This window comes from Gobius niger (genome assembly GCF_951799975.1).
Source record: "Gobius niger genome assembly, chromosome: 7".
Lineage (NCBI taxonomy): Eukaryota > Metazoa > Chordata > Actinopteri > Gobiiformes > Gobiidae > Gobius > Gobius niger.
Genome location: NC_136858.1, coordinates 2376943 through 2404501, shown reverse-complemented (window position 1 = coordinate 2404501; position 27559 = coordinate 2376943). Strand labels below are relative to the sequence as shown.

The following is a 27559-nucleotide window of genomic DNA, read 5'->3' as shown; positions in this document are numbered from 1 at the left end:
AGCTTTAGAATCAAATGTACCTCTGGGCTCACAATACGTGAAAGCAAATGACACACATCGCCCTGGGTGCGCGCGCACACACACGCACGCACACACGCACGCGCACACCGCCCTGTTGTGATGCACGCGCGCACACATACACGCACCGACGCACACACAAACGCGCGCACGCGCACACACACACGGCAGTCAGATCTCGTGCATTCGCGTTGTTGTGACGGCGGGTTGTCCTCGGACAGCAGCACCGCGGTCCATATGGACCCGTGGTCAATGCCCTCGGGCGGCGGGACCGCAACGTGGGGGCCGGCACCACGCACAAACTCACTACTGTCGCCAGGCTTCCTGATGTTCCCAAACGGTCTCCCATCCCAGTCCTAACCAGGCCCTTCCCTGCTTAGCTTCGGAGGAACGATCTCCCATCCCAGTCCTAACCAGGCCCGTCCCTGCTTAGCTTCAAAGTCGGTGTGGGAAATAAACATGGCGGCGCCGCGGCGGCGGCCATTGAGATAGCGTTTTCTATAATAGATGATTAATCATCCAATAAGATACATTTATTGGGCATACATGTAAAAAAAAAAAATCACATTAATGGAGCAAGCAACCACGCATAAATATTACTTATGCCATTTTAAGAATATGCAAATCCCATCTCATCCACTAATGCGATGTTGTAAGAGCTGAAGTCATATGTAGGTCATTAGGTTAGACAGTGTTTACACAGACGCAATGTTGCATAATATCCAGGAGTTTTTGTGTTTTTCTTTCAAGCCTCACATTTCCATCTTGATTATAACATCGCGCAGTAAAGTAAACGGTAAACAGTAGGCCGTTCTTTGACTGTAGGCGTCACATCACAGCTTTTTCATTTCATTAGAGAGTCATGTCGAGTCATAATTTGATTTAGTAGGGCTAAAGTGTCTGATAAAATGTTGCGCTGATGTAATTTTTTGTGTCTCTTTGTTTCTTTGCAGAACCGTTTTCCCCATCCCTCCCTATTACTCTGATTCTTTTAGGGATTCTTCATTGTCAAGCCGCCAAAGTGGAGAGTGTGATTGCAGAAGGGGGTGCTTCTCGTTTCAGGTGAGCTCTACTTTTATCGAGTTAGTGTCCTGTTCGAGGTGCAGAGGAGTCTGATTGAAATGTGTAACTCTTTTAGCCTCATGTGGTTTTAATTTTAAGCCGCTGCCGGTCAGACTCTGATAGGATCTGGCTCCACGTCTTTGCCCCTCGCCTCTCGTTAGCTGTTCCCTTTTCCTCTGGGATCCTTTGGGACGTGCGCTCCAGGATGTGGTGAAATTTGCCGCATTCTTCTTGTCCTTTTCTGGAACCGTTATTGAAAACACAGGGAGGGGCAACAGTGGACGACAATCTAAAGTATCAGACTTGTAAACAACATGAGATTTAGTTAAGAGATGCCTGTGTTTTCTACACCGTGCAACAGAGTGAGTAATAAAGCTTCTACCACTGCTGATGTTCTTGTTTTTGCCCTCATCCAGTGCTTCTTCGGGGGGAGGAGGTGGTAGGGGTGCACCTCAGCACTATCCCAAGACTGTCGGCAACAGGTTTGTCCTCCTCAAAGCACAGAGCACATTTAAATTTTGTTTTGTTCGACTGTCAGAGTCCAGAGGAAGCAGCACAGTTTCTCCATGAGCGCACAACACTCTCCTGGTTCTCCATTATCTGATTGAAAAACTGAAACCTCACTTTGTAGCCGTTTCATTCAGATTACTGCAATAGATTCCAGTTTCTCCACAAGTAAAAGAAGCTGGTGGTCCCCCAAGGTCTAGTTTTCTCCCCCGTAGTCTAGAATTATGCATGCAACAGTGCTTTCATCTTACAAGAACGCATAAAGAGCAGAACACATTAGTGAAGTAGCAACCGTTTGTTTATTTAATGGTTATAATCATACAAAAGTTTGTCATGCTGATCACAAATAACAATGTAAAGATTTAAAGCCACACCTTGTAAAATTTTACCCAATACATAAAATTGAAATACAAGCATTTATTTTATATTACTGATATTTTCATCATCGAAAAATACTTCATAAATATACAAACAAACATTTATAAAGCTCACCCCTCCTAAGATATGACTGTGAACTTTACCAGGAGTGGGTACGTCACCAGCTCGTCTCCATGGAGATGTGATTAAAGGCAGTAGAATTTGAGATTTAAACAGGTTGGGTCCTCATCCAAAGCCATTCTTTTATTACACACTGCAGTAATTGCATTTTCTGTGTTGAGCTGGTAATTAGGAGCATGTTTTGTTTTGCCGGCAACAGTATAGTCCAAAATGTTACACAGTGTACCTTTTAAAAGCAGCAGTCAGTGACATTTCCTCAAAGTGAAGTGTTAAAATCAGCATTGTCAGCGCACCCATAGTCTCTGGGAAACGCTGAATCTGATTCGACACTGCTTGAACCCAAAACTAAGTCGCCACATGGATGTAACCAGGGTTTCCGGAGGCATTAAAAAGCATTATAAGTCTTTAAATGATTTGTGCCCACATCAATGCCTTAAATGTCATTGAAAAGTATTAATTTGGATTCAAAGTGGCATTTAATCTGAATTTATTGTAGATTTATGACATTGCTTTACAATTTTAACTATTTAAGTTCATCGTGTTGCTGTATTGGCTGAAATTTAGTCCAATTTTCTTTCCTCTGTTTGATGAAATGTTTGCAAATCTTAGGAATTGAAATATGCGCCAATTCTTTGCATTGGTGCCATTAAAATACAGAATTTGGGCATCAATGAGCATTAAATTTGACTTGCTTCTGCCTGTATAAACACTGGTAACAAACTGTTCTGATCTGGGTTTGCTGCAGTTGCTCAGGTCTAGATTCAGTAACACTATGAGCCCAAAGAATGAGACCAGCTGAACATCCTGAAGGACCGGGTTATTCCAGGATTCATTGGGCTCACATTGTGAAAGAGTGGTTCAGGGAGCACGAGATGGCCTTCACACAGTCCAGATCTTTACCTCGTTGAGAAGCTTTGGGATGTGCTGGAGAAGGTTTTGGGCAGCAGTCGCACTCTCCTATCGTCAATACAAGATCCTGGTGAAAAATTAAAGCAACACTGGGTCATTTGACTTTGCAGAAGCTAATTGAACAACACCACAGTGAATGGTGCCGTAATTGAAGCTGAGTAGTGACTTTCTTTTGGCTGTGTAAATGTGAGAAAAAGAAAATGGGTTGAGATAAAAGCTATTCCAGCCTGTTACAAAGGCCCTATGCTCTTTCATGTCTCAGTCCAGACCCTTCATTTCATTCACTTATCAGGACAAAGCACGATTACATTAAGCTCAAGAGCATTAAAGAGCAGAAGGACAAAGTACAATATACTATATAGTGTGGGAGGAAAAAGTATATGAACCCTTTGGAATTTCTTACGATACATTTCTGCATAAATTGGCCCTAAAATGTGGTCTGATCTTTATTATAATCACAAGAATGACTAAACAGTGTCTATTAAATGTCATATTTTTATTGGTCATAGCATGTAAACATTCACAGGAGAAATTCCAAAGGGTTCACATACTTTTTCCTCCCTCTGTGTGTACATGTATATATTTACAATCCCAGTTCCTCACGGTGCCACTCGCTGTCTGTGTTTGCAGCGAGTTCCTGGGGAAAACCCCAGGGCAAAGCGTTCAGAGATGGGTTCCTTCACGAAGCACTAGACGAGATGTCAACTCCAGCACCGAAAAAGAGAGACACGATGCAATCTTCAGGAAAGTGAGGGGGTAAGACGTGCACAGATACTACCTGTTTTTACTTTTGAACCTGCACAAGATGATCACTGTAAAGGATGTGAAGTTGAGCAGTCCTTATGCCCTTAAAGGTAAATCTGTTATATTCTGATTCATGTTCTGACTAGACGGTTTGTCCCGAGGTGGAGCACTTCCTCTGAGAGTAAATAAAGTGTTGGCTTGTGGTCAATTTGAAGCTCCCTCGTGTTCCTCTGTGTGTGTCAGCTGATGTTTGCTTTACAAGAACAGAAAGATCACATTGTTCTCGCCAAAGGAAAAAGAAAAAAGTTTCTACTTAAGCCTGTGACCTTTGTAGTCCTTGGAGAAGAACGAAATATGAAGCTGATGCAAGAATCCGCAGCATGTTTGATGAGGTTTAAAGTAGAACAAGTGGACAATTAGAATTACATGAGGACCTCGTGGTTTGCAGAATTACCCTCCAGGTGAAAGTCAGGGGGATTTCTATCTTACAAATGACCGACGTGGCAGATTCGCACAGGCAGAAACTCTAGCGATGTTGGTAATTTTAGCTGATGCCCTGAGGTCATTCTAATCCCACACAAATAGGGCTTACCTGGTTCACACCCGGTTAAAGCCATCCCCCACGACTTTTCGTCCAATAAATAGAATTAAAAGCTTTCAGCCGTGGAAGGAAAATTGTTCGCTTTGACAACAGACAAGAGAGTTGGAAACACAAGGTCTTTGTTGACATGGAAACATCACCGCACTGTAGGTTTATTTTAATTCAAGGCATAATAAAAGCATTTGATGTGATTACAACAGGCATTAAATATGACTGTGTTTGGGAATAGTGGCAAACCCATTCAGCTGCAGGTTTTGCTGAACATTTGTTTTTCACAAAGGTTTCCAGTTGTGCCTCAATTGCTTTCAACCTCTTAACCCCCACCTGAACCAAGCACATTTTCTCCAGGTTGGTTGTACCCAAATCTAAAGACTTCTTGAAAAAAGTGTCAAAATAGCAACAAAAATGGGGATGAAGATGTAGCAATAGAGCAACAAAAACGTGGGAATAAAATGGATGAAAAAGTGAGAAAAATGTGTGACCAAAACGTAACAAAAGAAGCACAAAAAAAAAAAAAATGAAGAAAAGCGACAACGCGGCAACAGCACAAGGAAAATGATTTGTTTATATGATATTTGTGACCCATCACGAGAACGGTGGGACAAATCTGAAATCTGATCATATTTGGAGAAGATGTGGGAAAAGTAGAATTTAGGAACTGGAAATATGTCAAAGAGAGGAATCGGCCTCTAAACTTTGGGGCTGTTCTCTCCTCTCTGGGAGGGACAATAGGGCTCATTTACATCTCATTTACATAAAGCCATCCCGCTGTAAAGCTCCCCCTGTCGTGTGTGGGGTTTCAGTCCTCGGGAGGCTGTTTTGTTGACGGAGCGAGACATCAACTCAAATGCAAAATCCACCGTAATAAAAATATGCAAAACTTACTGAAGCTTCTTTTTAACGCTGAAGCTTTTGGCCAAAGTCGTCCTGTCTGGGATGCAAAGCAGCGTCTCTGTCCCGCTGTCGCTGCTTTGCTCTCGAGGCTCTTCATGAGGAAGCGGCGCCTCATAATCCGTGATTAATAAATCCACTTCCTAACGTCCACGGTTCAGCTCGATTCAATCTTTGTCCATCCAACACGACCCGGTGTTTACCCAGTATGTAAATACACACAGACAAAGCCACGCCCCTTTTTACTGCACGCTCCCAAATCTCCCTAAACAAGCCGGTTTGAACCTAAAAGTTTACGCTTTTAAATATGCCAATACTGCAGCTTAAACATGGAGAGGCTTCTTCATGGCTTCAACTGAACGATTCTGCAAAAAAAGCGAAATCACCCATTTTTGGGGGGGAAACTTGGGCTGCCGACTTGTGTCCCTGGTTCTAGTGACTGGGCACATTTGTAGGCCTTAGCTTTCAAATGAGTAACTCTGACCTATAGGCTATAAACTTTTAGATTTGCACTTGGTTAAGGCGGGGGCTCCACCGGAAGAAGGTGGTTTCCCCTCTACAGGTCGTTCAAGCATCTCGGGGTCCGAAATGACAAGATCGCGGTTACAAGGGGCCGAAATGAGTTTCCTTCGCAGGGTGGCTGGGCGCACCCTTCCAGATCGGGTGAGGAGCTCAGTTACCCGGGAGGAGCTCGGAGTAGAGTCGCTGCTCCTTCACGTTGAAAGGAGCAGCTGAGGTGGCTCGGGCATCTGTTCCGGAGCCTCCTGGTCGCCTTCCGTGGGAGGTGTTCCAGGCATGTCCTAGTGGGACAAGCCCTCGTGGAAGACCCAGGACATGCTGGAGGGACTATGTCTCCGAGCTGGCCTGGTGTCGCCTCGGGGTCCCCCCCAGAACAGCTGGATCAGGTGTGTGTGGATTTGGAAGTTTGGGCATCTCTGCTGAGACTGCTGCCCCCACGACCCGGCCCCGGATAAAGCGGAAGGTTTAAAATAAATATCCAGCTTTTCCTTCATCCCACTGTTTACTGGAACGGATACAAACCTTTAGAAATGACAAATGCGCAGATTTTTTTCATTTGTGGTACTGAAAAGGTTTAGTTTAGGCTTTGAAATGGCAGAATTAAATATGACTTGCTGAAAACTATGTAAACCTGAGTTAGGACGGTAGGTTTATGATGGCACGTTACTGACCTGCTGCTTTCCTTTCCGCAGCATACTCAACAAACTCACGCCGGAGAAGTTTGACAAGCTATGCCTTGAGCTGCTGAACGTGGGCGTAGACTCCAAACTCGTCCTTAAAGGAATCATCTTGCTGGTGAGTTGGGTCTCTGACGTTGTTTCCTTGTAAGTGTTTGGCCGTGTCTGACTGACTCCTCGTGCCGTTGCAGATTGTAGACAAAGCCCTAGAAGAGCCCAAGTACAGCTCACTCTATGCTCAGCTATGTCTGCGTTTGGCCGAGGACGCTCCAAACTTTGACGGCCCTTCACCCGAGATACAAACATCCCAAAAGCAGAGCACAGTGAGTCACGGTTCTTGGCAGGGTTTGAAGTCGAAAGAGGAATGGAACAAACTTCAGCCTCACGATTCGACCTGAATAAGATTTACTTGAGTCATGTGACGAGCGTGTGGCTGTTTTTATCTGCAGAAATGTGCCCTTTTGTTAGAGTTATGCTTGGAATAAAAACCCAGGCTTCAGGCTCTGTATTCTTTTAATGCAAGTCCTTCTAAAGAAACACTTATGCAGTGCTTTGATTTAAGTACTTGCATTTTCTTCAACATACTTTTTGAAGTGAATACGGTTTATAGACTGACTTTTTCACAGCAGATTGTTTAGTAATTAGTTAATTTATACTCATTTACATTTCCTTGAGTAAAGTAGGCGACACTTTTCAGATAAGTTATATCAGAATTAAACAGATGCCATTTTATTTATTTTCATTCAATATAGTTTAGATTTTTTATTGCCCTGTCCATCATAGACAGAACAGCTCGTGTCCAAAAGCTCCTCAATGCTTGTGCTTAATTCATTTATGTATTTTTCTTTAACAATAGTATTGAGATGTTACTTATTCCTGCAGATAAATGGTCTCTTTTCGCCTTTACCTCAGCTCCGTGTAGATTTTCTTGTGTGTTTTATAGTAACTTATCCAGTAGCTTCAGCATTTTCATTGTTTTGCTGCAGCTCATTTTCCGCTCAATATGATGTATCTCTTTAGTTTGGATTTTCTGAGGACTTTTTAGTCACTGGGTTAGTTTTTCAGATGAATAAACCCCTGGGCATAAAACGGCGTAAGAATTGGCAGAACTGTTAGCCGCGAGTTAGCGGCTAGTTAGCAACATTAGCAACATTAGCCTGTATCTTGTAAACACGGCAGACGCTGCAGCACTAACAACATTTAGCTCTGGTTAAATCCAGCACAGACTCTGATTTAGGGAGTGTCGTCTGTAATAAAGTCAGCTCTATGTGGAATATTGGATTTACACTAAACTATTCTCCAGTTTGTTGTTATTTTCTCACCTCAGTGGAGCTGCTCCTGTAGGAGCGCAGGCCACACGTCAAGTGGTATCGGCTTCTGGTATCGGGACCTCATTTATGAGTATGAGTACAAGCATGTGGTATCGGCCCGATACTGGTTAAATGAATAGTTACTTTTTCCACTGTGAGTAAATATTTATGCAGCAAATGCTTCATTTTGATTGATAAAATGCATTTAGTTCGTCTCATGCGCCTTGCTCTTCAGAATTATTCTGTTGTGCTGTATTTTTATACCATTTTCTTGGAAGTTTCTTGATGATTTTATGATTTTTCACCCATCTTTTGGCATCATTGAAAGTAAATCTGACCTTTTCGCTCGAACAGTCCCATCACTCAAGTAACATTTTCTCCAAGTACTTTCTTACTTTTACTTGTGTAATTGTTTGGGTCATTACTTTTAACTTGTACTTAAGAAGAGTAATGATACTTTGAAATCATATTTACTTAAGTACATATTTTACCTACTTAATCCACCTCTGCTTAGGAAGTCTTATGGTGTTGTTTTGATCATGTTTTGAAGTCTTTTAGAGCCACTGGTCTAGAGCAGCTTTTCCCAACCAGGGCTACGGGAAGACTTAAAATACTTGAAATGTTTTTGGATTTAAAAAGGAATGTGAAACTGAATCCTGAATCCTATTTTTGAAAGGAAAGGATTTTTAAATGACGCTCATGCTTGAATTTCAGTGCTTTTTTTTTTTAACACACAACTCAACACACATAGGTTTTAATTCAAAATAATCACCCTTAAAGGAACAGGCCACCGTTTTTTTCCATACTGAGATATGTTCTGTTCTAATTATATGTTTGTGCTTATTTCCAGACCTTCAGAAGACTGCTGATTTCCAAGCTTCAAGATGAATTTGAAAACCGTGCCAGAAATGTTGAAAGTGGGTCTCTCCCGCGTCTATTACCGTCCATATTCTGATCCAGGCGTGTCTTTGGGGTAACTTTGTGACCGCCGTGTGTTTCTGTGCAGTCTATGATAAACATGACAACCCTCTCACGTCGGAGGAGGAGGAGCAGCGCGCCATCGCCAAGATCAAGATGCTCGGAAACATTAAATTCATCGGGGAACTTGGCAAACTCGACCTCATCCACGAGTCTATCCTTCATAAGTGCATCAAAACAGTACGTGCACATACATCTCGTAAAGTCAAGGTCTCTGAAGTTTGTGGGGTCAGGCTGGGTTCTTTTCTCCAGTTTTTTTTTCTTGCATTGTTGTCGTTGCTGTTTTGACCTTTTTGTCATTTTTTCATCACATTTTTGTCATTTTTCTGTCACATTTTTGTCACTTTTCCATCACATTTTTGTCATTTTTCCAACACATTTTTGTCATTTTTCCGTCACATTTTTTTCACTTTTCCATCACATTTTTGTCATTATTCCATCACATTTTTGTCATTTTTCCATCACATTTTTGTCATATTTCCATCACATTTATGTCACTTTCTCTGTCCCGTTTTTGTCACTTTTCCATCACATTTTTGTAATTTTTCCATCACATTTTTGTCACTTTTTCATCATTTTTGGCATTTTTCCATCACATTTTTGTCACTTTTTCATCATTTTTGTCATTTTTCCATCACATTTGTCATTTTTCCATCACATTTTTGTCACTTTTTCTGTCCCATTTTTGTCCCTTTTCCATCACATTTTTGTCACTTTTCCATCACATTTTTGTCACTTTTTTGTCTTTTTTGTCATTTTTCCATCACATTTTTGTCATTTTTCCATCACATTTTTGTCACTTTTTCGTCACATTTTTGTCACTTTTCTGTCACATTTTTGTCACTTTTTCGTCACATTTTTGTCACTTTTTCGTCACATTTTTGTCACTTTTTTGTCTTTTTTCCGTCACTTTTTTGTCATTTTTCCATCACATTTTTGTCACTTTTCCATCACATTTTTGTCATTTTTCCGTCACATTTTTGTCATTTTTCCATCACATTTTTGTCACTTTTCCGTCACATTTTTGTCATTTTTCCGTCACATTTTTGTCATTTTTCCATCACATTTTTGTCATTTTTCCATCACATTTTTGTCACTTTTCCATCACATTTTTGTCACTTTTCCATCACATTTTTGTCTCTTTTTCATCACATTTTTGTCACATTTTTGTCATTTTTCTATCACATTTTTGTCACTTTTTCATCACATTTTTGCCACGTTTTTGTTGCTTTTTGGTCACGTTGTCAACGCTTTGGTTAAGAGGTTAAAAAGCCGTCAATTTGACCTGTCACCTGTACAAACTTCACTTCATCATTAGAGAAAACCTTTAAGTGACGTCTTCCGTGTTTTTTATGCCGCCTCTTTCCTGTTTTTTCAGCTTCTGGAAAAGAAGAAGAGAGTGCAGTTCAAAGACATGGGCGAGGACCTGGAGTGCCTCTGTCAGATAATGAGAACCGTGGGGCCCCGACTCGACCATGAGAAAGCAAAGGTACCGCACCCACCTGCCGTTTGCAAAGAGAACTGTAGGGGGCACCGATTTTACGATTTTTCAAAGCACACAAGTTGCAACAGTGAAGTGTCCTCTTTCTTGCAGATTTTATATATTCCTCCAGTGCACATTACAACCCTTTTTTGTCTAAACTTGGTCTAAATTCTAGCTGCTTGTCTCTAAAGATAAAATGCAATTTCCGCTCTACTGCTCGGTCCATTTCCTCCCTCTGCGAAGTCATATTTATCCTCATTCAGGGCTGTGCAGAAGCATTCGGCCTCTGTATCTGATAATAAGCACATTCCTCATAATTACCCTCCTCTTCCTCCCTCTCCTCCGCAGTCTCTTATGGACCAGTACTTTGGCCGGATGCGATCCTTAATGAACAACAAGGACCTGCCGGCGCGTATCCGTTTTCTGCTGCAGGACACGGTGGAGCTGAGGGAGAACAACTGGGTCCCGCGCAAAGCCTTCCTGGACAACGGGCCCAAGACCATCACGCAGATACGCCAAGACGCTGTCAAAGTAACGCACCGTCCCGCTCACGTGTTTCAAGCCATCCGCAAGAACAAATAATACACCACAAAAACAAACAGCAGAAGAACGAACACACGATCATTAGTGCCGTGGACCTGCACACAGCCTACGATAAAAACAGAACGCTAACAAAATAAATTCACCTGAACACACCACGTCAGCTTACAGGCTGTAGTTGCGGTAATAAGCAGGGAAGTTAGACAGATATTCAGAGCGGGAGCTGCAGCGGCTTAGCCAATGGCCGCTGGCTGCTCTGCTTTATACCCACAACACTAGAGGCTGCCATTGCTGTAGTACCTCCTTATCGCCGCTAGGCTCCCATTGAAAAGCATTGGAGTTTTTGGAACTATCTAGAGTTAGATATTCCTCCTGTGATAATGCTGGGTTAGTTACAGTTAAGGGGACCAGACTGGTTTTCCTAAGAAGAATTTTTGAGAGTCGGACTGTTAGCATTGGAGCAGCGCGAGCTAAACGTCACGCAAGGGCCGAGTCTACAGTGAAAATCCCGCCCTTATGCCCTTTTTAGGAACATGCTTCGTCAGAGCTGGGAAGGGGGAGTCTGTAAATCCTCCATGAATTCCCCCACTAGCGTGGTCATTATGGTAAACGGGGAGGAGTGAGCAGAAGCTGTCCATTTATATATACAGTCTATGGGCTTAGCCTGGCCTTAGCCATCCGTAAACTCCGGTCAATTATAATTTCCCTATATGTACGTCTGGGTCTGATCTCAGTGGCCGCGTTACATCGGTTCAATTTCAACCTACCATTCAGCGAGCGGGGGAGGCGGGTGTTGTAGGTGACGTCCAGCATTTGTGCCGCATTTGCTGGTTGTAGTTTGGCAATGGCGGCGGATACGAAAGTAATGGAAGCTCTTCAATCCATCCTGGCTCGGCTCCCAAGAAATTACAATTGAAGCCTTGGAATGTGCAAGGAATTCTCTCAAGAGTTATGAAGAGCTTGCTTCACTCACTCGGGCGAAATGACCAAAACGCTAGCAAAAATCAGGTCCAATCGTTTCAAAGAAGTTCACCCCTCCTATAACGGAGCTCAGTTGCGAAGGTCCAGACCCTTGTACGAACCTAAATGAGTACAGGGTTTGGTAAAACCAGGCTTGCAGCGGCTGTGAAGCCGACAGACACACAGGGAAGCGGCAAACGCTCGTAGACTATCAGATTTAGGGGCCGTCAACAAATGACTACTTAATTGTGGTAGTGTAGCAGACCTACGTGCCATCTATGTTGACAGTATTTTCATACTGAGTGTGCACATTGCACCCAATCCCTGCCCGAGATGGGCCTTTCAAGTGCTGCTGGCAAAGCTCACATACACCGCCGGCCAGAGTGCAGAGTGCGCTTGTGTCTGCACCTTTGATCTAGGCTACTACATTTGCCTTCACCCTCAACCCTCAAGATCAGGCCCCTGGGGTCTGATGGGTTAATCGGGGGGTCGGACCCTCCACACTGGTTACGAGTCCAGTATCATAAAAACATACGCATTAAAGCACTTAGTCCCCAGCCCTATATACAATGCAGGACTAAAAAGTGAATACATTTATAATTAAATGTGATTATTTATCACACAGTTATCGCACAGACCATGTGCCAGAATTGACATTTTGAAATGCAAGGAACTGAAAGGGGGTCATTTATTTACCAAGCGTCTGCTCATGTGGAAAAGTGGATCAGCAGCTGAGTCATTTGCACATTTTTAAACACCGGTCGCTGCTCGGCTTCAGAGCTCTAGATCTGTGAGAGCGGCAGAGGCGACATCGCTGTACACACTCGAAGTATCAGGACGTCAGAAAGTTTTAGGAAAGTTAGGAATGAATTTGGACACAACTAATAATTCAAAATGTATAAACAGTGAAAACAAAGCGATGAACAAAATCAGATATAAGGCCTTCAAGTGGATAAATCGCCTCTAGAGCTGTTCAAACTCCAGATCTGAAAGTGCGTAGGATTTAGCTCCTCTGCTCTTGCCGGGCAGTTATTTTGTTGTGCAGACTCTCTCCTAACACCCCATGTTTGCTGTCCAGGACCTGGGCGTGTTCATCCCTGCGCCCATGTCCCAGGGCCTGAGGATGGACTTCTTCCTGGAGAGCCCCTTCACGCCCAACAGACTGAAGCTGGACCGCGAGACTCTGGGCGGGCTGGCAGACATGTTTGGGCAGATGCCAGGTACAGACGGAGGATGATGATGATGTTGATAATGTGTTCATTTAGAGACTCGAGCTAGATGTGTTACAGCACTAAGATTCATTCACTCCTCCTCAGTCTTAAAAATATACTCTGGGCTGTTTTCAGGCAGCGGGATCGGCACCGGCCCAGGGGTGATCCAGGACCGGTACTCCCCCACAATGGGACGCCACAGAACCAACCCTCTGTTTAACGGACACAGCATGGCCCCGCCCCCACAGGGCCAGTACGACATGGGGCCCAAGTCCTACGTCAAGTCCAACCAGGTGCGAACAGTGACTTAATATACCCGGCCCCCAAACAAACACACACTCCATCCAGAGAGTCCAGACATTTCAAATAATTCAGATATTTTTAATTTTAGTCATCACAAACTATCTACTCGTCTTAACCAAGCACATTTTCTCCAGTTTGACTTTACCCAAATATAAAAGCTTCTTGAAAAAAAGCATCAAAAGTGATGAAAAAGCTATAAAAAAAGCACCAGAAATACACGTAAAAAGTAACGACTCTGCTACAACGTGATAAAAAATCTTAAATGAGTTTTGAAGGTCTTGGCTTTCAAATGAGGTGTCACACAGGTTGTAAGCTCCAGTCAAGAAGATTTTAGATTTGAGTAAAGCTGAAGTGGAAAAAATGTGCTTCTTTAAGCGGTTAATCCAGTTTTAGTGTGATTTTCTTACACCAAATCCGTCCTTGGTGGCATTTCTACATTTCCACCTCTTGTTCATAGACTGTGCACTCAAACCCCTTAACTAGCTTTTTTTGTCCAGCTTTACCCAAATCTAAAAGCTTCTCGACTGGAGTTTCCAGGGTACAGGCCAGAGTAACGCCTCATAGCTAAGAAAGTCATCTAAACATTTTTTTCGTTTACACATTTTAGTCGTTTTTATTGCATTTTTAAAAAATGTCATCACATTTTTGTTGCATTTTTGCCAATTTCTTTTTAGGATTTTTGTCATATTTATGCCATATTTTTGTCAGATTTTCTTCCGATTTTTGTCGTATTTTTCCCATATTTTTGCCACATTTTCCCCACATTTTTGCCATATTTTTGTCATGTTTTGCAATGTTTTCTTCAGATTTTTCCAGATTTTTGTCGTATTTTTGTTGCTTTTTTGTCATATTTTTGTCACATTTTTGCCACATTTTCGCCATGTTTTCTTCAGATTTTTCCCAGATTTTTGTCGTATTTTTGTCATATTTTTGTCATATTTTTCTCATATTTTTGTTGCTTTTTTGTCATATTTTTGTTGCTTTTTTGTCATATTTCTGTCACATTTTTGCCATATTTTTGTCACATTTTTGCCACATTTTTGCCATATTTCTGTCATGTTTTTGCCATGTTTTCTTCAGATTTTTGTCGTATTTTTGTTGCTTTTTTGTCATATTTTTGTTGCTTTTTTGTCATATTTCTGTCACATTTTTGCCATATTTTTGTCATATTTTTGCCATGTTTTCTTCAGATTTTTGTCGTATTTTTGTTGCTTTTTTGTCATATTTTTGTTGCTTTTTTGTCATATTTCTGTCACATTTTTGCCATATTTTTGTCACATTTTTGCCATATTTCTGTCATGTTTTTGCCATGTTTTCTTCAGATTTTTCCCAGATTTTTGTAACATTCTTGTCACATTTTGTTGTATTTTTGTTGCTTTTTTGTCATATTTTTGTTGCTTTTTTGTCATATTTTTGTCCCTTTTTTGTCACATTTTTGTTGCTATTTTGTGACTTTTTCGTTACTTTTTTTGTCACTCTTTCATCACTTCGCACTTCATCACGCTTTCTTGTTGTGTTTTCATCCTCCTTTTCTTCTCGTTTTTGTCGCTATTTTGAAGCTTTTAGATTTGGGTAAAGCCTGAGAATGTGCTCAGATCAGATGGGGGGTCCGAACAAATTTACAGTTTTTTTTTTTTTATAGAAATGTAGTGGAGCGGAAAGGGTTTAATTTCTCTTTCAAAGGGGGTTCGTTTTCTGATCCACTCTCTGCTGTTGTCGTGGCGGTGTTTAGGTTCAGAACCAGCATTTCCTCAACCAGAACCAGAACCATGTGTCCCAGCAGCAGGCCCAGCCCAAGGACATGCCCCCACGCTTCAGCAAGAAGGGCTCGCTCAACGCAGACGAGGTTCCACCAAACTCTACTCCTTTAGAAACGCAGGGATGTAACGGCTCTGACATCGAACGGCCTCCATTTATAGATCATAGGATAGGCCTTTGTTACTGTCAGTTAAAATATAAAGCAAACTATTACCTCCAGCCTTAACCAAGCACATTTTACCCAAATCTAAAAGCTTCTCTACTGGAGGTCACAGCTGCATTTGAAAGCTTTTTCCTTGCGTTGTTGCCTTGTTGTCGTCACTTTGGAGTTTTTTTTCCTCCTACATTTTTGTCAATTTTTCCATCGTTTTTTTTGTCTCTTTTTAGTTGCTCTTTTGTGGCTATTTTTGGTCGAGTTTTCATCACATTTTTCTCACTTTGTCAACACTTTATTTCCAAGAAGCTTTTTGCCGAACTGGGAGATTAAACTGAATTCAAACTGGGATTGAATCTTAATGTCTTGGAAAATTATTATGACATCGCTCATTTAAGTTGAAAACGCCAAAATTATGATCAGAAACAGTTTTCTTTCTTTCTTTTTTGCTCAAAAGTTTCCCATTTTGGCCAGTTCTTTCACTTGTCTCCATAAAATGTTAACGAAATGAACTATTGGCCGATTTGTTCTGTTTGTGGCATTAGATTATAGTATTTGGAGTTTAAAATGGCATTATAAAGCATTAACCTCTTAACCCCCGCCTTAACCGAGCGCATTTCCCCCCGTTCGGCTTCACCCAAATCTAAAAGCTTCCTGACTGGAGTTTCATTTGAAAGCTAAGACTCCCAAGCTTCTTCCCTGTATCATTGTCGTTTTTGGTTGTGTTTCCATCACGTTTTTGTGGCTTGATCAGTTACATTAATAATACATTTTATTATTTAAAAGCGCCTTTCAGAACACCCAAGGACACTGTACAATGGACACATTAAAAACATTAAAAACAAGAGCAACAAAATAAAACAGAGTGCAAACGATTGAGAAGGTGAGCGCGTAGCTAGGCATTACACTGAAATGCTACAAAAAAGCAACAAAAATGTGCCAAAAAGAAATGAAAACGTGATTAAAAACGCATTTTAAAAAAACACTAATGTGATAACAAAAAACCAGGAAGAAGGAGGATGATTTTGTAGGTCTTAGCTTTCAAATGAGGCATTACTCTGGCCTATGGGGCTGTAAGCTCCAGTTGAGAAGCTTTTAGATTTGGGTAGAACTGGAGCAATTGTGCTCGGTTGAGGTGGGGGAGAAGAGGTTAAATGTAACTCACTTATGCCTGTACAAACCCTGTATTAACAGTAATGACTTTATTTGGTTTTGCATTTATTTAGCTGAAGTTTTTTTGTTCAGAAGTAGCCCCAAAGTGTCCAATTTCTTTATGATTTTTAAAAATTTACCCTCATCTCTCTGTTTGAAGGGATGTTTGGAAATGTTAAATGAAAAATACATATAGCCTTTTGCGCATTTGTGCCATTAAAAGATATAATATTGGTGTTTTGACATTAAAACACCATTAGATCTGACTTACAAATAATGAATTTCAGATAAAGGAGCATTTGATCCTGTGAAATGAAATCTAAGACTCTCGGTGTTCAGTTATTGGCCGTATTGTTACATCCCTGTCGTCAAACACACAGTTTCCGATGCCCGGTGATTATAAAAAGACGCGTTATTCTGAGGGTTCCACCTGCCGTCAGTCTGTCTCTACACTTGAACTCTCTCTCTGTTCTAAAGCTCAGACTGTTCCTCCGCTCTCGTCTCTCTCTCTCTGTTCTGGCTCAAACTGGCGGCCGGTCCGCTGATTGCGATTATGAGATATGAGGGCATCGCTCCTGGGACACGTCCCGGCGTGTTCGGACCCTGCGTGTTTCCTAAAGCGCCTCCTCCGATTTGTCACACTCCCCCCACAGATCAGCCTGAGACCCGCGCAGTCGTTCCTGCTCAACAAGAACCAGGTGCCGAAGCTCCAGCCGCAGATCCCCAACATGATGCCCCCGAGCTCCCAGCCGCCCCGCACCCAGACCCCGCCGCTGGGACAGGTACGGGTCACACGCTCTGCAGCACACGACAGGTTCTTCAAACAGTGTTTCCTGAGGACTAGGGGGGCAGCCAGGTTTCCGGTTCCCCCTACCTTCCGATTAGGTCAGCCCACAATGGCAGCTCGGCTCAGTCGCAGTGGCTCAGGACTAACACCTGAACACTATTTCATTATATGCTTGTACAATGACAAATTAAGCACTTTCACTACGATTAAGGCGAGACGCAGCAAGTGAAAAGTCAATATTTCATGTGGTCAGTGTGAACAGCTTTCTCCTTGAAAAACTCCCTCCCTTCCTCCCTCCCTTCCTCACTTCCTCCATCCCTCCCTTCCTCACTCACTCCATCCCTCCCTTCCTCACTCACTCACTTCCTCACTCACTCCATCCCTCCCTTCCTCACTCACTCCATCCCTCGCTTCCTCACTCCCTCCATCCCTCCCTTCCTCACTCCCTCCATCCCTCCCTTCCTCACTCACTCCCTTCCTCACTTCCTCCATCCCTCCCTTTCTCACTCCCTCCATCCCTCCCTTCCTCACTCACTTCCTCCATCCCTCCCTTCCTCACTTCCTCCATCCCTCCCTTTCTCACTCACTCACTTCCTCACTCTCTCCCTTCCTCCATCCCTCCCTTCCTCACTCACTCACTCCATCCCTACCTTCCTCACTCCCTCCATCCCTCCCTTCCTCACTCACTCACTCCATCCCTTCCTCACTTCCTCCATCCCTCCCTTCCTCACTTCTTCCATCCCTCCCTTCCTCACTCACTCCATCCCTCCCTTCCTCACTCACTCATCCCTCCCTTCCTCACTCACTCATCCCTCCCTTCCTCACTTCCTCCATCCCTCCCTTCCTCACTCACTCACTTCCTCCATCCCTCCCTTCCTCACTCCCTCCATCCCCCCCTCCTCACTTCCTCCATCCCTCCCTTCCTCACTCCCTCCATCCCTCCCTTCCTCACTTCCTCCATCCCTCCCTTCCTCACTCACTCACTTCCTCCATCCCTCCCTTCCTCACTCCCTCCATCCCCCCTCCTCACTTCCTCCATCCCTCCCATCCTCACTCACTCCATCCCTCCCTTCCTCACTTCCTCCATCCCTCCCTTCCTCACTCACTCCATCCATCCCTTCCTCACTTCCTCCATCCCTCCCTTCCTCACTCACTCACTTCCTCACTCTCTCCCTCCATCCCTCCCTTCCTCACTCACTCCATCCCTCCCTTCCTCACTTCCTCCATCCCTCCCCTCCTCACTCACTCACTCACTCATCCCTCCCTTCCTCACTTCCTCCATCCCTCCCTTCCTCACTTCCTCCATCCCTCCCTTCCTCACTCACTCACTCACTCATCCCTCCCTTCCTCACTTCCTCCATCCCTCCCTTCCTCACTCACTCACTCACTCATCCCTCCCTTCCTCACTTCCTCCATCCCTCCCCTCCTCACTCACTCACTCACTCATCCCTCCCTTCCTCACTTCCTCCATCCCTCCCTTCCTCACTCCCTCCATCCCTCCCTTCCTCACTTCCTCCATCCCTCCCTTCCTCACTCACTCACTCACTCATCCCTCCCTTCCTCACTTCCTCCATCCCTCCCTTCCTCCATCCCTCCCTTCCTCACTCCCTCCATCCCTCCCTTCCTCACTTCCTCCATCCCTCCCTTCCTCACTTCCTCCATCCCTCCCTTCCTCACTCACTCACTCATCCCTCCCTTCCTCACTTCCTCCATCCCTCCCTTCCTCACTCAGTCACTTCCTCACTTCCTCCATCCCTCCCTTCCTCACTCACTCACTCACTCACTCATCCCTCCCTTCCTCACTTCCTCCATCCCTCCCTTCCTCAGTCACTTCCTCCATCCCTCCCTTCCTCACTCACTCCATCCCTCTCTTCCTCACTCACTCATCCCTCCCTTCCTCACTCCCTCCCTCCCTTCCTCACTCCCTCCATCCCTCACTCACTCCCTCCCTTACTCACTCACTCACTCACTCCGCCCCTCCCTTCCTCACTCCCTCCATTGCCCCCCTTCCTCACTCCCTCCACCCCTCCCTTCCTCACTCCCTCCACCCCTCCCTTCCTCACTCCCTCCACCCCTCCCTTCCTCACTCACTCACTCCATCCATCCCTCTATCACTTGTTCACTTTCCACCTGCCCTTATGGCTCCTCCTGCAGGTGGTGGGTCCACCTGGTGGTTTGAACCACTCTTTGTCTGACCCGTCACCTCGGACCACCCTGGGAGACCCTCGATAACACTGCGTCAAAGCCTCTATCAGTCACGTTACGAGCGCAAAAGAAGAAAATTACTCTTATTTATTGGTCTGACTGATTTGATCAAACCTCAATATCAGTCTGTAAATAATAAAACCACCACACGTCCGTTTGAAACTTCTCTGTCACGCGATTGTGTTGGTGCTTCAGTCGTGTTTATGAGAAGTCGCAATAATAGTTTGTCCACAAGAGGTCAGTGTTCAGAGAGAATGACGTTTTTGCCAGGAAAGACTTGACTCACACTTAACGATATTATCTTGTGACATTATGACTCGCTGTAGTTTGTCAGGAAAAATGAAATTAACATTGTTTCTGTGCCTCCGTAGCCTCCACAGCTGGGACTGAAGACCAACCCTCCACCGATTCAGGAGAAGCCTCAGAAAACCAACAAGAAACCTCCTCCAGCCAAAGAGGAGCTGCTCAAGATGACCGTGAGTGGCACAAATATGACACCAGACCTTTGGAGAGCACGTCATTTATCCCCCTCTCTGTGTCCAGGACGCGATCGTGACGGAGTACCTGAACAGCAAGGACCTGTCTGAGGCCGTGGGGGCGCTCAGAGAGATGAAGGCTCCCAGACACTTCCTGCCCGAGCTGCTGAGTAAGATCCTGGTCTGCTCCCTGGACCGGCCCGACGCCGACAAGGAGCACGCCAGCACCCTCATCCACAGCCTGCGCACGGAGGGGCTGGTCAGCGGAGAGAACTTTATGCAGGTAAAGAGCAAAGCAAAGTGAAACACACGTCAGAGCAGGGAGAAAACATCTGTATGATTCAGCTCTGACTTTGTCTTTCACCAGAAGTTTAGCAGAAATACAAGAAAAAACCTTCAGCTTCTGTAGTTTTGTTGTGTCCATAATTCATTTGTAGGGCTGGGAACTGTTACATTCTTTCTAAACCAGTCCTTACGATACTTGGTTACCGATACCTAAACAATAATTTTTCCGATACATATACTAAAATATTCGTCTAGAGCCAGAAAACTAATCTGTGGAAATTTGTGAAAAAATTGCAGAAAATTGGAAAAATTAGGGGAAAATATTAGTAATAGAAACATTTGCATAAATGAAGGGAACATTTTTGAGGGGAAAAAAAACACTTTTATATGAGCTGAATCACTTCCTTTTAATGCAGGAGATTTTTTGGGGGGTAGCTGCTTAAATTTTTTGATACTGATGGTACTTCAAAACAATTTCCGATATCATCCCGGATATCGTTTAATGGAACAGGCCACCGTTTTTCCATACTGAGATGTTCTTACCTGAGCTTAGACAAGTTCATGTGTACCTGTCTGGTCTTCACGCGTGTCTTCAGTCACGTGAACAGCCTCTCCACTATAGCTCCTAACCAGGTGAAGATAGAAGCTACCGAGCTCTTCCACGTTTTCCCTATTTAAATATGGTTACACAATCCAAGTATAGTTACACAAAATTAAACAATGTGGATTTTCTAAGCGGATAAAAAGGGGAACTATATTGTACCAGGAGTAGTTCAACATCCGCGCAGTAATATCTTTACTTTACTGTGCGGACACCAAACTACTCCTGGTATTATTACGCCTTACAATATAGTTCCCTTTAATCCGCTTAGAAAATCCCCATTGTTTAGTTTTGTGTAATTATACTTCATCATGCAACACTTCACGTAACCATATTTAAATAGGGAAAACGTAGAAGAGCTTGGTAGCTTCACCTCGTGCTATAGAGGAGAGAAGGAGAGGCTAAATGCTAACGCCGTCTGTGCTGTGTTTACGTGACTGAGGACACGCGTGAAGACCAGACAGGTACGCATGAACTCGTCTAAGCATATCTCCGTATGTAAAAACGGTGGCCTGTTCCTTTAACGGTGCCCAGCTCTAATTATTTAATTAAAGTAAATCATGATGAGATAAAAGAAAAAATGCAAAATCAGTGCCAAAACAAACGAGGTCAAACTACACTGGAAAAAATATCCAGGTTGGCTTTATCGAAATCTATAAACTCGTCAAAACACAGACGAAAACGAGGATGAAAACAAGCAATGAAAGAGCGACAAAAACGTGCCAGAAAAGCAACAATAATACAACAAAAAACTGTCAAACAGGACAGGACAAAAAAGTTATCAGTTTTGTATGAGTCATTACACTATTGCTCCGCACTGAAGAAGCTTGTAGATTTGGGTAATGCCGATCTGGATAAAATGGTCTCTCTAGTCCATTCCTGTGCAGTAAAGCTCTGTCCTGTCTCCGTCTCCAGGCCTTCCTGAGCGTGCTGGACCAGTGCCCGAAGATCGAGCAGGACGTGCCGCTGGTGAAGTCGTACCTGGCGCAGTTCGCGGCGCGGGCCGTCATCGCGGAGCTGGTGAGCGTGGCCGAGCTGGCGCACCCCCTGGAGAACGGCACGCACTTCCCCCTGTTCCTGCTCTGCCTCCAGCAAACGGCCAAGCTCAAGGACAAGGAGTGGCTCACCGACCTGTTCACGCAGAGCAAGGTCAACATGCAGAAGATGCTCCCAGGTAAACCAGCGCACATGCGGTTCACATCCCCCACATCCCGATAGTTCACTTGAGTTCATTAGAAGCTCGTCTCAGCCGGAGTTCATGGTGAGACAAATGAGGAACAGGCGCTATATTTAAACAAACGACAACCGCACATGCTCTGTTTTCACTAATATAGAACAAAAAACAGCTGTTCTTTTCCACAATCGAGAGCAATTCATTGTTGCTGGTTTTGTAAGACCGCTCTTTATGAACGCAGAAGAACCACATAACATTAAAACATCAAGGCTTCGGTAGCGTCGGCAGCACGTTCGTATTTTTTCAGAAGAAATGGTAAAGCCATGCAGTAGTCTTTATCTGCAGTACCTACAGGACTTTACCTCATTCATTTGGTAAATGCCATATTAGATCATGACGTGTCATAAATTCATTTATAAGTCAATTTTTAACATGTACCTTTGTTGATGTCAACGACCTATACACTAAATGTTGGAAAAATAGTAAAGTTGATACTACAACGCTGTGTTTGATAAACACCAAGACAACAGTGTTTCCTTAACTTTGCTAAAAGAGCGAAACAGCGCCCCCCAATTTCACGCTGGTGGCCAAAAAGCGTACTGCATCCATAGTTACCATTGAGGATGAATGGGAGACAGTGTTAACCATACACAACACAAAAGTAGGTCACCCTGTGGCGGGCCACCGTAATGGTTCCTTGGCCCACATGCGCCCCCCCACTTTGGGCACCCCTGATCTAAAATGTTCTTTTGCTATTGATTCACAAAAAATCCCTCACCTCAGACTTACTTTTTTACTTCAGGGGTAAAGTGTGAGTTATTCAGGTCCTCCTCTTTCACCCGTCCATTTGCCCTGACAGCAGCAACTTCATTCTGACAAAAGCTTCCAGTGGTTAGTGGAGCCCCCTTGTGGTGTAACACCATAATTCACAGAAGTTAAGCTGGGGGGGGGTTATAGCAGAAGGGACCGGAGGTGTTCGCCGCGATTATCTTCTAACACGATGATCCTGATTATTGAATAATGCAGTGATCGATCAATTGCCACATTTTTTAGCAACATTTTTGTTTATCGTCCCATTCCTAATGTAATGTAGGTCTGTGGTGCCAAATGAAGATCTACTACTAGAAAGTAAAATTGTTTTTCACAGTTCATGTGGAGATGCATCAGTCCAGCTTTTTTACTCCCGATCCCGATACTTTTCATTATCTACCGATACTAACCGACTCATGAGACAGCAGTGTCGGTCAGTATTTAAAGTGGCTTGTAGATTATTTATGTATGAAATTATTGAGTGAAAAGCTGAGTGGTCTTTGCAAACGAGATGTTACGTCCGAAGGAGTTTAATAGTTTGAAATTGAAAAACAAAGATTACTGGACTTCTCTGTTCAGTCCATCGGTGGCGTAGATCAATATAGACGAACTTTGTGCTTTTGTGCAGAGATCGACCAGAACAAGGACCGCATGTTGGAGATCCTGGAGGGGAAAGGCCTGAGCTTCCTGTTCCCGCTGCTGAAACTGGAGAAGGAGCTGCTTCAACAGATCAAAGCCGACCCCTCGCCCCAGTCCATCTACAAGTGGATCAAGGACAACATCTCCCCGAAGCTGCACACGGACAAGGGCTTCGTCAACATACTCATGACCAGGTTTGAACATTACCGATACTTCTACTAACACTACAGGATCAATGCAGGATAGTTTTTGTATTACTGCGACAGTGACGTGTCCGTGACCCCTCGCTGACCCCCGTGTGTTTCCTCTGCGCCCAGTTTCCTGCAGTACATCTCCCAGGAGCTGAGCGAGTGCGAGGGGGACGAGCTGTGCCCTCCGTCCAAAGAGCAGCTGGAGCAGGAGAAGCAGCTGCTGTTGTCCTTCAAACCCGTGATGCAGAAGTTCCTCCACGACCACACGGAGCTGCAGGTCAGCGCCCTGTACGCGCTGCAGGTGCACTGCAACGCCGCCGGCTTCCCCAAAGGTCAGTAAAGGACTCGGAATGACTAGGACAGATACGAAACGGCTCGTTTACTGTGGAGGTGTTGCTGAGCTGCCTCTAAAGCTCGCCTGAAAAGTCTTTCTTTTTCTTTAGGTATGCTGCTGCGTTACTTTGTGAACTTCTACGACATGGAGATCATCGAAGAAGAAGCCTTCCTCGCCTGGAAAGAAGACATCACCCAAGAGTTTCCCGGGAAAGGGAAGGCTCTGTTCCAGGTACAGTCTATGTCGGATTATTCTAGGTCATTCCAGAGTTAAAGGAGCAGGCCATTGTTTTTCCATTAGGGTTGGGCGATGTCCCCATAATTGGCCGTTGACGATGTTGACACTGAACCATCATGATGGACAATGATATCGTCCATCTCCCATTATAAGCATTTTTTTAAAGACATTTACAAAGCCCACATATATGCTGCATTATTTATATTAGGACAAATGTGAAACTGCAGGATAAATGGATCTAAACTAAACATGATCTGAACAGAGTCATGGAACACGACTTTTGCAAAAGAAATGTGTGCGTAAAAGGAGAACGACCTATTCAGAGCGTCATCTGCTCCTCAATACCAAGGCTCTCACACTAATGTAAATGTAAATCAGAGCTTACTATTTGCATTTGCTCAATTTTAACGTAATGTTTAAGAACCAGTGGGTGGACGGGACAACATTTAGAGATACGTCAGAAATAGAGCAGTGTTGAGTCTTTATTTTAATCATTAAGGCTAACACATCATGTCTTCTGGCAGGCCACTTAAACTAGCGTGCATATTAGTTATATTCGTGATTTAATTAACTGTGATATCCCTGCCTCGATTTTCTAAGCAGATGAAAAGGGTACTGTATTGTGTGGCGTAATAACACCTTAGGAGCACTTGGACCTCCGCGCAGTACTGTCGAAGTGCTAACCTTCTCTGTCGCTTGTAAGATGTCATTTTCTTATAGGAGAGAGCAGATTTCAGAAAAGTTCACCGCGCTTCTTCTCGTTTCTCAGGTGAACCAGTGGCTGACGTGGCTGGAGACGGCGGAGGAGGAGGAGTCCGAAGACGACGGCGACTGAAGAAAAGAAAAAAAAAAAACATCATGGAGGATCTCGACACGGATCCGGCGGCGATTTCACCTTCTATTTACGCTACTCTCACTACTAAGACGCCTTTTATCGCCCGACCTTTTCCGTATTAAACTCTTTCTTTGTGCTTAACCACTACGCGCTGCATACAAACCAATAGTGCTCGATAGACTACGGTAGATCTCATGAATTTAAACAAGTGGCTAGGATTAAGTGTGTGATCATTTCTCTGTTTTTGTACAAGCATGCGTTTCTTTTCAACTATATTGTGTTTTTGTATTCATTTATATATCCCCCCTCTTTCTTTAACGGCTCTGAAGCTACATTTACTCGCTATGTTATCTCTGCACGTGACTGCGGTTAATATGAAATCCCCCGAGTCAAGATGGCTGACTGTGGAGACGGTGGACCGAAGGGGTGTCGGTGCACAATTTGAGTCAGTAACCGATCTGAGCAACACATCCTACATCGAATATGCCAAATTTGAGCGATTGTGGTGACTTTTTAAGCACATTTTGAGGTGTTGAAAATCTGATTAACGAGGCCGAGCGATTTCAAATCCACAAGGACGATCTAAAAATAGGTTTTGCCTGTAAAGTAAAATAATGCAAATCTCGCCAGGCTAAAGGACTCGAGGGATCGACTCTGCTTAGGTCATGGTTAGGGCGGGGTACTGTTACATATATTTCGATACCAGTACTTACACGATACTTGGTTTTCGATACCGATACAGATACTAAAGCGCTGGTCATCTAGAACCAGCAATGATGTGTGGAAGATGTGCAAATGTACAATATGAGGTTCATCTCCAATGTCAAGAAATGTGTGGAAAATAGGCAATAATTTGGGGAAAATTGGGAAAGATTTGAGGGGGAAAAATTTGGAAAAATTGTTAAAAATTAGAAAATATTTGTCAAAAAAAATGGGGCAAAAAAAAAAGGTACAAATTTGAAGAAAAAAAAAAAGCATTTATTTGAGCTGAAACAAGTCACTTCCTCTAAAGCTGTCCCTGGGCCAACAGCGTCAAACCTAAACGAACTAGAGAAAATGCGCTTGATTAAAGTGATAGTCTGTATGTTTAAATGTCTTACAAATTTAATAGATTGTGTGTAATTGAGCGCCTGAGTTTGAAATCTGAGGCAACATAAGAAAAGTTATTTGATTTTACTTATATTACTTCCCTTTGCTGATTTCAGACCCTAATCAGAAACCGCGGGATACCACTTTGACCAATGAGACGAGTCTTCCCTGTCAGGACTAATCAGGAGAGAGAGGGGGCGGGAGCTTGATCGTTTCCTTTTGAACATTCTGTCCCGCTCTCCTCATTTTGCAAACTAGGAGTTGCTTTCTGGTCCAAGAGGGGAGGAATTTGATCGTTTACTTTCACTATATCCCCCCTCACTTTGCAAACTTACAGACTGTCACTTTAAACTTGGTCAAAGTCATATTTTTGCCGACTAAAACTACACTATAAACTATGACTATGACGGTTGTGTTGCTTCTTTTACCAAATCTTCACCACGATTCTAAACAATGTCCCCATAGTGTTTTAGGAACTTGTACCGGGAAATACTAAGTTCTAGAGCTACTACTCCTCTACTTTGAAAAACAAAATGGCGACTCTGCTTCTTCGCACCCCATTGGTCCACCGTTTCAAAACAGTCTGCAAATTAAATGTCTCTTATCTTGAACTAAAAGTGCTCTTCTCGACCGACACTCCGGAGCGCTCTGCAAAAAACCCTCCCCTCCTTTAGCGTTCGCGGCTTCTCCGTCGAAACGTTACGACATTATCGTATGAAAGTGTAGAATCATCGGTGTGTTTTTTTTGCTAGCGAACTCTCTCAGACGCCTGTGTTCCTACCTCTTAGTAAGATGGGCTTTTTTTTCTTTTTTGTTGTTTTCTTGTTGCCGCGATTATGGAGAACTAAATGATTAAAATGAATTTTTAGGGAGCTGTGTGTCAAATTTTCAGGTGTATTTTCGAAGGGCCATTATGGGAAAAGGAGGAGGTTCAATTTGAAACGGAAGGAGTCGCGAGGCCTCGTGAAATCGTGCTGAAAGAGGCCGCGCCGTCGACTGATCTATAATGTAACGTATTCAGGATTTACTGTGCACCTGTTGCTTTAATGTCAATAAAATCCATTTCATGAGCAGCACGAATGGCTTTGGTCGTGATCAACTTCTTAGCGATTAAGTCGATTAATCGCATTTCAGCAGTGGTTTGAAAATCGAAATTGCAATTTGGACTGACGGCATCTCTTGAAATCACCACCAGGGAAAACGGAGGGGAAAAAACTACGATTAAAGAACTAAGTAACTTGTTAACCTTTTTGTAATTCTATCAGTGTCGTATATAGATACAGACGGCATCTCTGGAATTGCCCATATATGGTCATGTGTGAAAACAGTTAAGGGGGAAAACAATTTTGAAAAAAATCTAAACTTTCTCTAATTATTCAAAAACTACTTTAACAAACACGGAAGTATGAAGATAGTTGTCTACTAAATAAAGATACAATACATGGGGAGGAGCAAAGTGGTTCAACAGTTCAACAGTTTTTTAATTACATAAAAAAACTGAGAATGCTAACATGATGCTACATGTTAGCATCGGGCTAATGCTAACGGTTAGCTAGCAATGGCTACAACTGCCGTTTTTTCACATCTACTGAACAATCTGCTGTGAGAAAACATCCATATA

The 27559-nt window shown here is 43.5% G+C and overlaps 1 protein-coding gene across 1 annotated transcript; it reads left to right on the top strand.

Annotated features, from left to right (window-relative positions):
- Positions 1-880: 880 nt before the first annotated feature.
- Positions 881-27014, top strand: eif4g2b (eukaryotic translation initiation factor 4, gamma 2b; the record flags this gene model as incomplete). Its single annotated transcript, XM_079559354.1, has 21 exons — positions 881-887; positions 972-1080; positions 1497-1562; positions 3625-3750; positions 6442-6544; positions 6618-6749; positions 8587-8653; positions 8743-8894; positions 10093-10203; positions 10546-10728; positions 12776-12917; positions 13044-13201; positions 14944-15057; positions 16929-17057; positions 19639-19743; positions 19811-20026; positions 21545-21803; positions 23242-23446; positions 23570-23775; positions 23887-24008; positions 24784-27014. The coding sequence occupies 21 exons, from the start codon at positions 881-883 to the stop codon at positions 24847-24849; spliced, it is 2778 nt and encodes a 925-aa protein (XP_079415480.1). The 3' UTR covers positions 24850-27014.
- Positions 27015-27559: the final 545 nt, after the last annotated feature.